The sequence below is a fragment of the Leguminivora glycinivorella genome, chromosome 3, assembly GCF_023078275.1.
Source record: "Leguminivora glycinivorella isolate SPB_JAAS2020 chromosome 3, LegGlyc_1.1, whole genome shotgun sequence".
Classification (NCBI taxonomy): Eukaryota; Metazoa; Arthropoda; class Insecta; order Lepidoptera; family Tortricidae; genus Leguminivora; species Leguminivora glycinivorella.
In genome coordinates, this window is record NC_062973.1 from 23,639,395 (window position 1) to 23,653,553 (window position 14,159).

At 38.6% G+C, this 14,159-nt stretch overlaps 1 protein-coding gene across 1 annotated transcript in view; it reads left to right on the forward strand.

The window, feature by feature from the left end:
- LOC125224752 (opsin, ultraviolet-sensitive-like) overlaps positions 1–12,176 on the forward strand; it is a 53,611-nt gene extending 41,435 nt beyond the window's left edge. Inside the window, exons 2-3 of the mRNA XM_048128203.1 lie at positions 3,544–3,674; positions 10,443–12,176. Coding sequence (XP_047984160.1) covers positions 3,544–3,674; positions 10,443–11,485 — 1,174 coding nt within the window. The 3' untranslated portion in view covers positions 11,486–12,176. The remainder of the gene's footprint in view (positions 1–3,543; positions 3,675–10,442) is intronic.
- The last annotated feature ends 1,983 nt before the right edge of the window (positions 12,177–14,159 follow it).

Sequence of the window (14,159 nt, forward strand, 5' to 3'; positions counted from 1 at the left end):
AACTTGATTAGTTTTTATTCCAACAAAATTTTAGAACAATAGGAAACACATATGTAATTAGTATTAAGTTGTTGTTGTTGAATGTCCTAAGGCACCCCATAGGTGCACAGGGCCTCCACAAGATCCTTCCACGCCAGTGCCAATTTAAGCTCAAAAGTTGGCTCGGTAGCAACTTTTGAACTTAAATATGGTTTGGAAATTACGTTCTATGGGTCACGTACTTATAATAATTTAAGGCATTATACCTATAATACTTGCACCTGGAGGCGGAGCGTAGAGAACAAGCTGAGGAAGTATGAAGTAAGCTGGAACGGGGACAAGGCGGTGGCTCAAGATAAAAAGGCGTGGAAGGATCTTATGGAGGCCCTGTGCACCTATGGGGTGCCTTAGGACATTCAACAAGTTAATACTTCGTTTATATTCCTCTTACTTAATAAGTACCTATTCTGCTCAAATATACTCGTGTCAAAACGAATCACAGATAAAAACCGGGACTTAACATCGACAGTCGTTAAATCGAATATCGTCAGTGTTGTATGTCGACAGAGTAACATCCCTAGTGCGCAAACAGTTCAAGTTGATAATCAAAACCAAGTGCGGGTAGTTCGAAAAACTCGCGCGGCTGTCAGAAGGTGTTGATGTCATTTCAAGCCAGTCTTCTCCGAGACCACGGGGACAACGCCGTCCTTGAAACGTTGGAGGTCAGTTTAATATGTAGTTATACGCGATTAAGTCCCGGTTTTTAAAAATAATTATGTGTAATAATCGTGAAAGTTTAAATCAGTACTTACGTGATATTGGAAAGTAGGGAACGTTGTCGTCTCCACTGATAATATTGACTCTCGTATTTATACTGTTACTAGCTTTCTTCGAAAATTGCAGATGCTCCATTCACCCCCCCCCCCCCCCCCCCCCACACACACATTTTAGGTATGTGGGGGGTTAGAAAGAGACAAAAAGTGACCTATGTCACTTTCCATCACTCTCTTCAGCGAATTACCTATCTCCATTTAAAAATTCGTTGCTCCGTTTTGCCGTGACAGACGGACAAACAATCAGACACACACACTTTCCCGCGTTTACAATGGGTATTAGTATGAATAAGTAACCAAGATAAAAAGTTTTATTTTATTCTGCTCTATTTAGGCACTGGTCCCACCGCGAGCTAGTAAGCTATGAGCTATCGGCTATAAATACGAACATAATTTTTAAGAAAAAAAAACCGCTGATTTTGGGGTTCTGGTGAAAGGTACTTGCGAATGTTGGATTATGTAGAAATGTGTAGGTAATTTTTAAAACTGCTCTTAATACCAATCTTTGATTATTTGACGGAAACACAAATTTAATGAATATACGTATACCGGTAAGGTTTGAGGAGTTTCCTCAATTCCTCATGAATCCGATATCCGATTACATATAAGAAATCGTGCTTGACAGAATCTGACTTGAAAATTCAATATGTAAGCAAAACAAAGAGAATAAATCTTCTTACAAGTAAATGTTACTATTCTGAACTTAAACGCTGTTATTATAAAAATACGAAAGTCACTATAAGTGTTCCGTTCAGATTTAAGGAGTTCCGTTCTGATCATCATCAGAAGTTCTACTGCTCCAAATGTCACTGTTCTGAAAGTAAACGCAAGCTGTTCAAAAATACCAAAGTAATCATAAGCGTGCCGTTCAGATTTGAGGAGTTCCGTACTGACCATCATCAGCAGTTCCACTGCACCAAATGTCACTGTTCCGTACGTAAATGCATGCTGTTTTTATAAAAACATTAAAATCACCATAATATGTATGCATTTGCAAATTTGAGGAGTTCCCTCAATTTCTCCAGGATCCCATCATCAGAACTGGATTGTAACCGTTAATGTTCAAAACGTGAAAAAAGTTGATTTTTAAACAAATTTTACCTATGCTCAGTTGTCGTTAATAAACTGACAGCGAGTTAACTTTTTCTTAACAACTGACGCTAATAATCCAAGCGATAATCTACATAGATTATCGCTTGGATTATGTAATTAACACAAATCAGTAACAATATTGTTTCTTTCTCAATAAAATATAATAAAATAAATATTATAGGACATCTTTACTTACACAAATTGACTGAGCCCCACGGTAAGCTCAAGAAGGCTTGTGATGTGGGTACTCAGACAACGATATACATAATATACAAATACTAAATATATATTTAACCGCCATAATATACCTTTGTCTGTGAGTTGTCACATATCAATGTAACTCTGAAATGTTTTATCGAAGTCATAGAGGAATAAGTAATGGAAGAGTTGCAACTCCATACATCAGTGAATGCGGGTTATTTGTATAGGCATAGTTAAGTGACATCTAGCGACAATCATGCGTCAATCACGCGTCAACTAGCGTAAATTATCAGTAATACTACTTGGCAATAGATGTCGCGACCGCGACGAACGAAAAGTCTAATGCTCACCAATTTTAAGCTAATACATATTACAATAGTATTAATCAGTAATAAAATAATAAATAAATATTATAGGACATTCTTACACAGATTGACTGAGGCCCACGGTAAGCTCAAGAAGGCTTGTGTTGTGGGTACTCAGACAACGATATATATAATATATAAATACTTATATACATAGAAAACATCCATGACTCAGGAACAAATATCTGTGCTCATCAGCCAAGGATCGTTAACTGCGAGCGAAATCCATTGAAATGACGTATGACAACCAGTTAGCAACCCTAATACTTCAATGGATTTCGCTCGCAGTTAACGATCCTTGCTCATCACATAAATAAATGCCCTTACCGGGATTCGAACCCGGGACCGCGGCGCGGTCACTACCGACTGCGCCAGACCGGTCGTCAATCAGTATTCTGTTTTCAATTCCTTCTGCTTGTAATATAAGTTGTAAACTGTTCTAATATAAACATTTTGGCAGACGAGACTCAGTTGCCACCTAGTATCCAGTAGTGGTACTGATAATTCACGCTATTTGACGTATGATTGACGCGTGATTGTCGCCAAATGTCACTTACCTAACTATACAATACAAATAACCCGCATTTACTGATGTATAGAGTTACAAAGTACGGAACACCGTAACGTGGTTGTTATTTCAGTATAACAATGAATAAGGCGCTTATCGAACAATTATATTTGAGCTCAAGCTGTTCAAGCAATTTAATACCTACGGAGTACGAAACGGTTGGGGTTAAGGGGGTACTTACTGACAACCTACTGGAACAGATGTTTTTGATAATAGTTTTACGTTAAGTCATTACGATACAAGTGCGAAAAAAAGAAGTTCGAAACGAGTGGCGATAAATTAAAACACGACCGAAGGGAGTAGAAAACATAAAACAAATATCTGTGTTCATAACACAAATAAATGCCCTTACCGGGATTCGAACCCGGGACCGCGGCTTAGCAGGCAGGGTCACTACGCGCTAGGCCAGACCGGTCGTCAATTGGGGTTTATTTCACATCATATCATAGGGACTCTATTAGAACGCTACATATTACGGCCTTATATAACATAGATCACTTTCCAGATGCCGCACGCTGCGCACTCCAGGCAACATCTTGGTGGCCAACTTGGTGCTGAGTGACTTTTTCATGCTGGCCAAGACACCAGTCTTCATATTCAACTCCTTCAACCTTGGACCGGCTTTGGGGAAGACTGGTAAGATGACGAAAATCTAAAATATAAACAGTGCGTTTTCACATTATGGATCCGATATCGGATGTTAGGACCGATATCCCATACATTTAAGCCGCCATCTTTGATTTTTGCCTTTCAAATCCTTCCTTTATCCGATATCGGATCGGATAATGTGAAAACGCACTTACGTTGAACAATCGTCACGCGGAAGAAACGTATGGCTTTTGGTCACTACGTTGTAAAATTGTAATAATATCCTCTGAAACCCTCTTTCGGTAGGTTAAACCCACAGATGACATTTATACCATAGATCAAGCAAACGTATCTATGTACTAAGGACCATTTGCGCCACCCGCTTAACCCAAGGTTAGTGGGCTATCAACTGTCAAATTCCATATAAAATGGTAGGTTAACCTCGGGTTAACCCTCCATTTTCGGTGGTGCAAGTGACCCTAAGGCCCACGCACCAACCACTTAAATCAGGGTTAGTGGGCTGTCATCTGTCAAAATGGTGGGTTAACCCTCCATTTTCGTTGGTGCAAGTAGCCCATAGCGTGTCATCTGAACTCAGTAAAATCCACTGAGTTGTCCGTCTTTAATCGCAGCTTGCAGTTTTCGGACGTCAATTTTCATAAGTTGAAGTCAACAGAAACATTAAAAATTCCTCGTTACGTGATATTTAATTGCAATAACACAAAAGTTATGAACACTCAGGGGCCTGATATGAGACATATTTAAAACCACAGGTAAGTATAACTACTTCAGTACAAAATCTGACACGGTCGGCCCCTATACAAATAGATGAACTTGTTTCTTCTATCTAAATCTAATTCTGTGGTTTCTTGAAAATAAGGATATTTTTTAGATAAAACTAAGCATGGTAACGCTGCCCAACCGAGGAAAGCTACGATACGTCTTTTCGTCCAATATTCCGCAGTGTCTGAAGACGAAAGTATTTGATCAGTGTGTGACTGTGTGTTGCCAGTGATGACATACGGTACTGAAACGTGGTCGCTTACAATGGGACTCATAAGAAAGCTCAAGGTCACCCAAAGGGCAATGGAGAGGGCTATGCTAGGAGTCTCTTTGCGAGATCGTATCAGAAATGAGACCATCCGCAACACAACCAAAGTAACCGACATAGCCCTCCGAATCGCTAAACTTAAGTGGCAGTGGGCGGGGCACATTGCACGTAGAACCGATGGCCGTTAGGGCGGAAAGTCCGCGACATAGTCCTTGAACAGAAAAGTGCTACTTTGCTCCCTCCTAACAGGGAAGAAAAGTACCCTTTCCGAATGGGTGATGTTAATAATTATTTGTAGCTTGCTTAATGATTCGTCCAAAAGTTGTTTGATCAAGTGAAACATTTGACAAATGATTAGTCTGCCAAACGTTTAGATGGATTATAATATAATAATCTGCTTTTCAATAATTCTGCCAAATGAAAAGTTGCCATACAAAAAGTTGCTAAATGTTAGTTGTCAAAATGAAACTTCGGCCAAACGTTGGTTGGCAAATGAAATTCGGCTAAAAATATTTCTGCGAGAAGGCAGAACACCCTTCTCAGACGTAGGCTTTAGAACAATCTGTTCGATTTGAAACTTGTAAAGTTATTTTGTTTAGACAGTGGACGCTTATATAATTAGATGTGGTCGAATACGGTCCATAATTCGGTGGATGGCGTGAAGAGCTTGATAATGATAAGTCAGTCTTAACCCTTAATTTGGCAAAGTCCGGTGGGACGGACAGGTGATAAAAAAAATATATTTCGCTTTTTAGGTAGAATTTTATTAAATTTAACATATGGAAAGAGACTCTTTTATGATACATGCTTTGTATAAAAATACTATTTGACCACTGTCAACACTCGTTTGACAGTTACTCGTCAAGATGGCACCGCATCAGAAGTCAACTGTTTTTAGCAAAATATTTATGCGTTTTTCTTTTGGTTTTTGTAAGAACAGGGTATTTCTGTTGTATAAATAATAAAATATATTACATAATAGTTGCAAGTGGTTATGTTTTCAATTTATTTCTCAATTTCTAATACTCATAATCATCATCTAAACAAGTTGTCCGCCGCACCGGACAGTGCCAAATATATACTAAATACGATTTGTCCGCCGTGGCGGACTATGCCAATGTTGCGGTGACACGTGTTGTAACAAATTATTATATTGTTTTGTTTATTATTTTGATTTTCTTGTTTTGGTGGCCTGCTTTTATGCTTAGATTTTTTATTTAATCCAACAGCGTGTGGTGCTGGACCAAGCAGTTAAAATTTTGGCACTTTTATGTATACGTAGTGCGCGGATATTGTGAATGTTACATGTCGCGCGAGGGGCAATAAACATTAAAGAAAACCGGGTAGATCAAAATTTATAATTTCTTTGTCTGTTCGGGAACATTGATATAATTAATTTCGGGTAGTTTTGTGTTGTTTACATCTTCGACGACATTTTGCTGGGACATCACTGTCACATCAGTCTGTCGTGATCACGGCCTGTGCAACCTGGCCAAAAAGTCGGAAAAAAGTTAAAATAATGATATTTGACTATAAATATGTGTCAGTTTGATTTTCAGACAAAATTATTATATTTGTTAATTTTTAAAATAAATATATGTTAAGAAATACTTGTTTATTTTAAATGACCGTATGTTTGGCAGTGTCCGCCTCAGCGGACATATTAATTTATCCCAATATTTGGCAGAGTCCGCTGTGGCGGACATATTTTTTTTCCAAAACTAATAAATCTAGATTTTTTTAAATATTTTTCGGACGCTTTAAAAACACCTGTTATTCAATATATTAAGTAAAATCGGAAAATTTATGTCACCAGAGTCTCTGCCAAATTAAGGGTTAAGGACCGAAAAAACTGAACAATAAGATTTAATTGTAAATTCAAATTTGAGCAAAAAGATATCTCGACTTCCACCGAATTTATTGTAACGATACCGCCTTCCAATTCTTCCATGCTATAAAGACGGGTAATCAATGTCATAAAAGGTTTCTTGCCAGCTGTATCAATAATTTATTGTAAGAGAACGAGACGGTAAGAAGAACGTTTTTATCTGAAAGATCAACAGAAATTCGCGGTATTGCAGATGAAGCATATTCTTATGCCGTATAAGCCCGTATTACGTACCACAGCGAAGCGAAGTATAAAAGTTCCTATTCCATAGTCTGGTAGGTAGTAAGCTTCGGAGTATGTGTAAGTAGGTCTAGAATTCCTGTTATTAGGTCTCTAATAAATAACCAATAATTCTAAATTCAAAAGCGCTCCTGTGATTTACAGGGGTTAAAAACTGACCTAAAACATGTCGGCCATGAACAGTGTACTCTGAACTGAGTATAGTATGCATACACGGACAGACGGGGGCAATAGAGTTTGACGATAGTGCAAAGGCTAATGAAAAATTACAATTAAGCAGATATTTCTCCAAATTAAATATATATAAATAAATACAATATTGCAGGTAATATATGCTTTTCATTTGAGTTTGCACTTTTTTCAAGTTTATATTGTAGGTATATAATCTGTGGTGTAAGGTTCCCTAGTTAAACGTCATTGAACCTTAAAAAGGATGGATCTGTGAATATCCATAGACCTTTAATAAGGACAGAGCTCACACTTTTTTTGCCATACTAAATTGAACCTTATCACTGGGTCAGGGGGCCGATTCTTGAATCTCGGCCATTCGATTTCGTGAAATTCGTTCAATAATATCTCCACTACTAACAGAATCGAAAACTGGTCATTACCACTAGTTTCAAAATTACTAGCCGTCCTTTTTAAAAAATAGCATTACGTCGTTTTCCACAGACTTTCGAACGGCGAATTCGTGCGTTCGAAATTTAAAAATCGATCCCCAGAAAGGCGTTCGTGTCAGACTAGCAAAAACGTGTCCACATGAGATTGAGAGGGTCAAAGTTGGGACGTGTCCCTCTCGCACGAACTTCTTAAATTATTTTTTATTATATCCAGTCCAAGGTATTAATTCCATGTAAAGAATGGGTAAGTCATTATTCTGAAGCCATTAAACCAAAGATTTGCATAATGAAAAAAAAGCCTTCAATTGGGTATTAGTAGATTTGGTAGTAACTTTGAATATTGAATGGTATCCCCAAATTATGTCAGTGATGACGTCATTCAAATGATTTTGACAGTGGCAATAAGTGCGAGAGGGACACCAGCCCCTACTTTACCCTCTCATGTGGACATATTTTTGGCCAATCAACTCAGTCTAGGTTATCTATAAGTATGTAAATCTATGGAAAGATCTTAAATGTCAATATGTATGTAAGTACCTAATGTAAGTATATTTATGCAATTTAAGAAATGGTGAATAAAAGGAAAATGGAATAGCACACGCAAGTAAAAAGAGAATGAAAAGAATAATGATAAAAACGTGCTCGTTGACCGTAACGGTCGGTGCAGTACCAATAAAAAAAATAGAAGTCTTCCTTTTAAGAGAATTGATTTAACAATATTTTTCATTTCATATGAAATTTTATATGAGAATGAAATGTTTATAAAGTTTAATGCATTGTGTGTTTAAATTTATAGGCCCATATTAAAAATGTTCACGTTTCATGTTGACTTCGTGTAAAATATTCATGAACATGTACGGAAAGCGTTAAACAAGCTTATTTTACGTCACGCCACACACCTCGATTCAACATTTAGGTATTTATGCATAACTAGTACCTAAGTACACTTTGATAAACTTAACTACAAACTTAGTATAAACTAATGTACCTACCTATTTGGTAAGACAGTACTACAGACATCTACAAATATACAGCATGTCGGTCCATGAACAGTGTAGGGTTCCGTAGTTACTCGTTCTCTAACCTTAAAAAAACTGGCCAAGAGCGTGTCGGGCCACGCTCAGTGTAGGGTTCCGTAGTTTTCCGTATTTTTCTCAAAAACTACTGAACCTATCAAGTTCAAAACAATTTTCCTAGAAAGTATTTATAAAGTTCTACTTTTGTGATTTTTTTCATAATTTTTAAACATATGGTTCAAAAGTTAGAGGGGGGGGGACGCACTTTTTTTCCTTTGGAGCGATTATTTCCGAAAATATTAATATTATCAAAAAACAATCTTAGAAAACCCTTATTCATTTTTAAATACCTATCCAACAATATATCACACGATGGGGTGAAAAAATGGGAATGAAAAAAAATATCAGCCCCCACTTTACATGTAGGGGGGGGTACCCTAATAAAACATTTTTTTCCATTTTTTATTTTTGCACTTTGTTGGCGTGATTGATATACATATTGGTACCAAATTTCAGCTTTCTAGTGCTAACGGTTACTGAGATTATCCGCGGACGGACGGACGGACGGACGGACGGACGGACGGACAGACAGACATGGCGAAACTATAAGGGTTCCTAGTTGACTACGGAACCCTAAAAAGGATTTGTCTGTGACAGATGTTAAATGTCATTATGTATGAGGTACAGCAGGGCAAATCCCGACTGGGAGACAATAGTAACTGATCCATTATTTCCATTTCCACTATTAAGTTGAGTTCCACCATCCACATGTATGCAATATTTTTCTTTATAGTTGATTGCATGCGAAACATACAATATTAATATAAAATAAACCAATAACGTTTTCAATTAGACCAATCTGAACAGTTAATAACCGTTTGTCTGTGGTGAGACCCAACGCGGCGAACGGGCGTCTATAATTGCGCAACTCTTTACTATTTTTTAACCGCCTTCCAAATCTTAAGGGAAGGGGTTCTCAATTCGTCTGTATTTTTTTTTGTTTTGTTTTTTTTTAATGTTTGTTCCTCGATATCTCCGTCGTTACTGAACCGATTTTGAAAAATTTTTTTTTGATTGAATGTAGGTATATGCATACAGATTGGTCCCATTTTTCTCAGAACCCAGTTCTGATGATGGGATCCTAGAGAAATCGAGGGAACTCCTCAAATCTGAAAGGCATACATATGGTGATTTTTGTGTTTTTAAAGGAACAGCATGCATTTACGTACGGAACAGTAACATTTGGTGCAGTGGAACTCCTGATGATGGTCAGAATGGAACTCCTCAAATCTGAACGGCACACTTATAGTGACTTTGGTATTTTTATAAGAACAGCGTGCACTTACGTCCAGAACAGTGACATTTCGTGCAGTGGAACTGCTGATGATGGTCAGAACGGAACTCCTCAAATCTGAACGGCACACTTATAGTGACTTTGGTATTTTTATAAGAACAGCATACACTTACGTCCAGAACAGTGACATTTGATGCAGTGGATCTGCTGATGGAGAGTGAGCCGCCCCTGGTTAGAGTTCCGTTCTGATAATCATTCTCATCTGTAAGTACTTCAGAATCATCCAAAGTTCAAAATTGGTTCAGAAATGACGGAGATATCGAATAACAAACATTAAAAAATATACAGACGAATTGATAACATAATCCAACATTTGAAAGTATTTATCACCAGAAGCCCAAAGGAAGGCGGTTTTTTTTTCTTAAAAATTATTTTATTTAACTTTAAGGCCACTAGTTTAAGTACACATTTCTGACAAGTTGAAAAGACAATAGGTAGGTAGATGTAGTTCGAAAAGATTGCCTTCGTATTGTTACGGAAACGTACGAACGTGTCATGCTATTTCAGTCAGTCTCAGTACAAGATATAGGTACTGACATTAACTGAACTAGCATGACAAATACGAACGTTTCCGGAAAAATACGAAGGAAACCCTTTTCGCACTACATTTGTACCTAAACGCAGCTGTAATGAAATATTGTTTCCAGGGTGTGTGATCTACGGGTTCGTCGGCGGGCTGACGGGCACGACGTCGATCGCCACGCTGGCCGCCATCGCGCTCGACCGCTACTGGGCCGTGGTGCGCCCGCTGGAGCCGCTGCGCGCGCTCACCGCCGTGCGCGCGCGCCTGCTCGCCCTCGGCGCCTGGCTCTACGCCGCCGTCTTCGCCTCCATCCCCGCCCTAGACATAGGCTACGGCCGCTACGTCCCCGAGGGCTACCTCACCAGCTGCAGCTTCGATTACCTCACCGAGGAACTCCCTCCCCGCTACTTCATCTTCACCTTCTTCTGCGCCGCCTGGGTCGCACCCTTCTTCACCATCACTTTCTGCTACCTCAAGATACTCCGCGTCGTCATCTGCAACAGAAACGTTCAAACTAAAAACCAAGAACAACGGCTCTCCTCCCGACACGTCAAGGAACAGGTCAAACGTAAGGCCGAAATCAAACTAGCTGCTCTAGTCATAGTTGTAATTGCATTATTCTTCGTATCCTGGACTCCCTATGCGATCGTCGCGCTAATGGGCATTTTCGGTAAGAAGGATTTAATTACGCCGATAGTTTCTATGATCCCGGCATTGTTCTGCAAGACCGCCGCCTGTATAAACCCTTTCATTTACATAATCACGCACCCGAAATTCCGGAAGGAATTCAGGAAGTTGCTATTCAGAGATAAATCTAGGCGAATGAGCACGTACACTAAAACTATCGGTTATACGGAGGCTGAGACCACGAAAATGAGACGCACGAGTAAAGATTTCAGCGACACGGATGTGGAAGTGATACAGATGAAGGATATTCCATATGATACGGAGGATACTAAGCCCCCTCCCAGCACCGTGAAGACGATTTCCTCGAGGGTTTCGGAGAGGGAAGGCTCCCAAAGAAGCGCTAGCATGAAGAGTTTTGAAGACAGTGTCGTGAGCCCTCCATCTTGGTACGCTAAACCAAAGTTTGCAAAGAAGAAGAGTTTTCACCGCCGGTCATCAAGAAGTGTCGTGTCTATGAATACGGAGCCTATTGTTTTGTAACTATGCGATGTACCAAATCCTATTTGAAACTTTGTCACTCTATTTTGATGTTCAGAAATCAGTCATAATCATAATGTAGTGGGTAGACTCTGTAGTAGGAATGTCCACTTAGGTACACAACATAAGTCATGTTCAAGTTTCTAATCCCTTTGAAGATATATATTTTATAATATACTCTGGCGCAGTGAACATGTCAGTAGAAAACGGTGAACAGTCTTTGACATTTGAAAATTAGAATATTGCCTTTTTCTGCTGATAAGTTATTTGGACATTTGGATTGATGACGTATTTTTGATACGAGGTGATAAGTTGGGTGTTTTGTATATAAATATTTATCAAGATGGATAGTTTTTAGCAAAAATAGAGTCAGTGAAAATAGAGCTATATCTTAATTGTTACTTGCTTTACCTAACTGAAGCAAGTTGCTCTTAGTAAATACCAACCCACATTTTGTTCACTGTTCACAATTTTTTTTATTAATCGCTGTTTATAATGTCTGGCAGACCAGACCCTCTATCACAACTTGCCTTGTCGCGCGCGACAAGGCAAGTTGTGCTAATGGGTCTGTTATTGTCAGTAATATATAAACTGCACTATAGCACTATGCTTTAAACTGTTTTAAATTATGACGGATCATTTAATAATGTACTTTTAGAAAGTATATAGTGTTTTAAGATTGAACAATGTGATATATAATGTATGATTGTTAAGATGTTCATAGGCAGACTAACAAGAAATGCACGTTTTGACTGTAAAATAATTGATGTCGTAATAAATCATATAATATGTGTCCCTTAAAACCTTGTCTATCTCCATATTCTCCAGTCCTTTCAGAAATTCTTTAGGTAGAAAAAAGGTGCGATTGTGCCAGTAATAAAGTGACACATGTTAATATTGACAGTCTGGGTGGCTAGCCGAATGGCACAATCGCTCACGAAACGCTCACGAAACGAATGGCATTTCTCCGACGCGAAACGAAAGCGATACGCCGCTGGCTCTGTCGCGCCAATACGCAAGCGCGATAGAGATAGATATCTACTAGCGCTTCGTTTCGTGAGCATTTCGTAAGCGATTGTGCCATTCGGCTAGCCACCCTGATGTGGCTCGCATGTATTGAATAGGGTACCTTAGCCAACATCACAATTGCGCACACTTCTTAGCTAGCTCTCACTATCGCTCTGTAGTGGGAGCCAGACTGCGATCGACACTCAGCGTCAGCGATTGTCACTTTGTCTAGGGAGGCAGATTCAAAAGGGTAATACGTATTTACTGTCACTCACACTATTCAAATGTTCACATCAAAGGTGCTCCTTTCAGCAGGTAAAGAGGGCCTCAGTTCGTATTTGTTCGCACTGAACCGAATAAATCTGTAAGTATATGTAGATACTAGCTGTATTAAAATAGAAAATGCGCAAATGCTGGTTTCAACTTTCACGATTATTATTATTACACATTATGTGTAATATTTTTTTAACCACACCAACTGGTAACGTTTACTTTGCTATTCGAAGACAGATAGCAAAATTGCATTTTATCCATAAGAGTGCAAAGTAGATGTCTTAGACCGTTTTCACATTATCCGATCCGATATCGGATGTCGGAAGGATTTCAATAGAAAAAATCCAAGATGGCGCCTGTAATGTATGGGATATCGGTCCGACATATCGGATCGGATAGTGTGAAAACGCACTTAAGCTGGCTGGTAGAGTTTACCTATAAATGATGATTTTGAATCAAACATATTGAATAAATTGATGGTTTTGATTTAATTTGATGTTTTATAGTTAGTATTTTGTTCGTGTTGGTGTGGTGAAAAATTTTGTGTTTCACTCGGTGGCAAAGTTTGTTTAACCTTCGTGCCTTGAAACCCTTGCAACGCTCAAGATTCAACTTTTTGAACCACTCGCTACGCTCGCCGTTCAATATTGGAATCTTTCGCTTGCTCGGGTATCAATATTGGCTCGTGCGGTTAAACAACAACTTTGCCCCCTTGTAAAACAAATAACTATTATTAACTCATTTTTTTTTAATATTTTTTTTTTTAATTCAATAATAATTTATTCATAACCAATACAGTGTGTACAGTCGAGTTCATAAATATGTGTACATTTCTTCACCTAAAAATGTACACATATTTATGAACTCGACTGTAATACGATACGGGACTTAGTCACTAATCGGTGGACGTTCGAACTCGTTTGACTCCATTTAGAAATAGAAAAACACTCAAAGGGTAAACAGTCATACACCTAGAAAATACTAAAAAGATTATAGGTAAAATCAACGAGAAAATTGCAAAAAAATGTATCTGTAACGGTGCTCCTACACTGGTTAATAGGGACAGTGTACCAACGCCAACGCGCCATCGAGCTGCGGGCCGATTTTTGAGTCTCACGCGTTCGAATTCAGAAAATTGTCACTAAAAATAATAAGCAAGTCACCTTTTTCAACCGGTATTTTAGTGACAAAATCCCGTATGCGAGATTCAAAAATCGCCCCCCTGCTCCTGTCACACCAAATTATATAACAATATCTGGGCGACCGAGCCTCGCTCGGTTCTATTTTATTATCACGTCTTTAAATAAATAAAAAACTCTTATAAAAAAAAAAAAAAAAAAAAAAAAAAATACTGGCCGGAATTCGAAACTCTGACACCCGCGATGTGCCTGCAAAC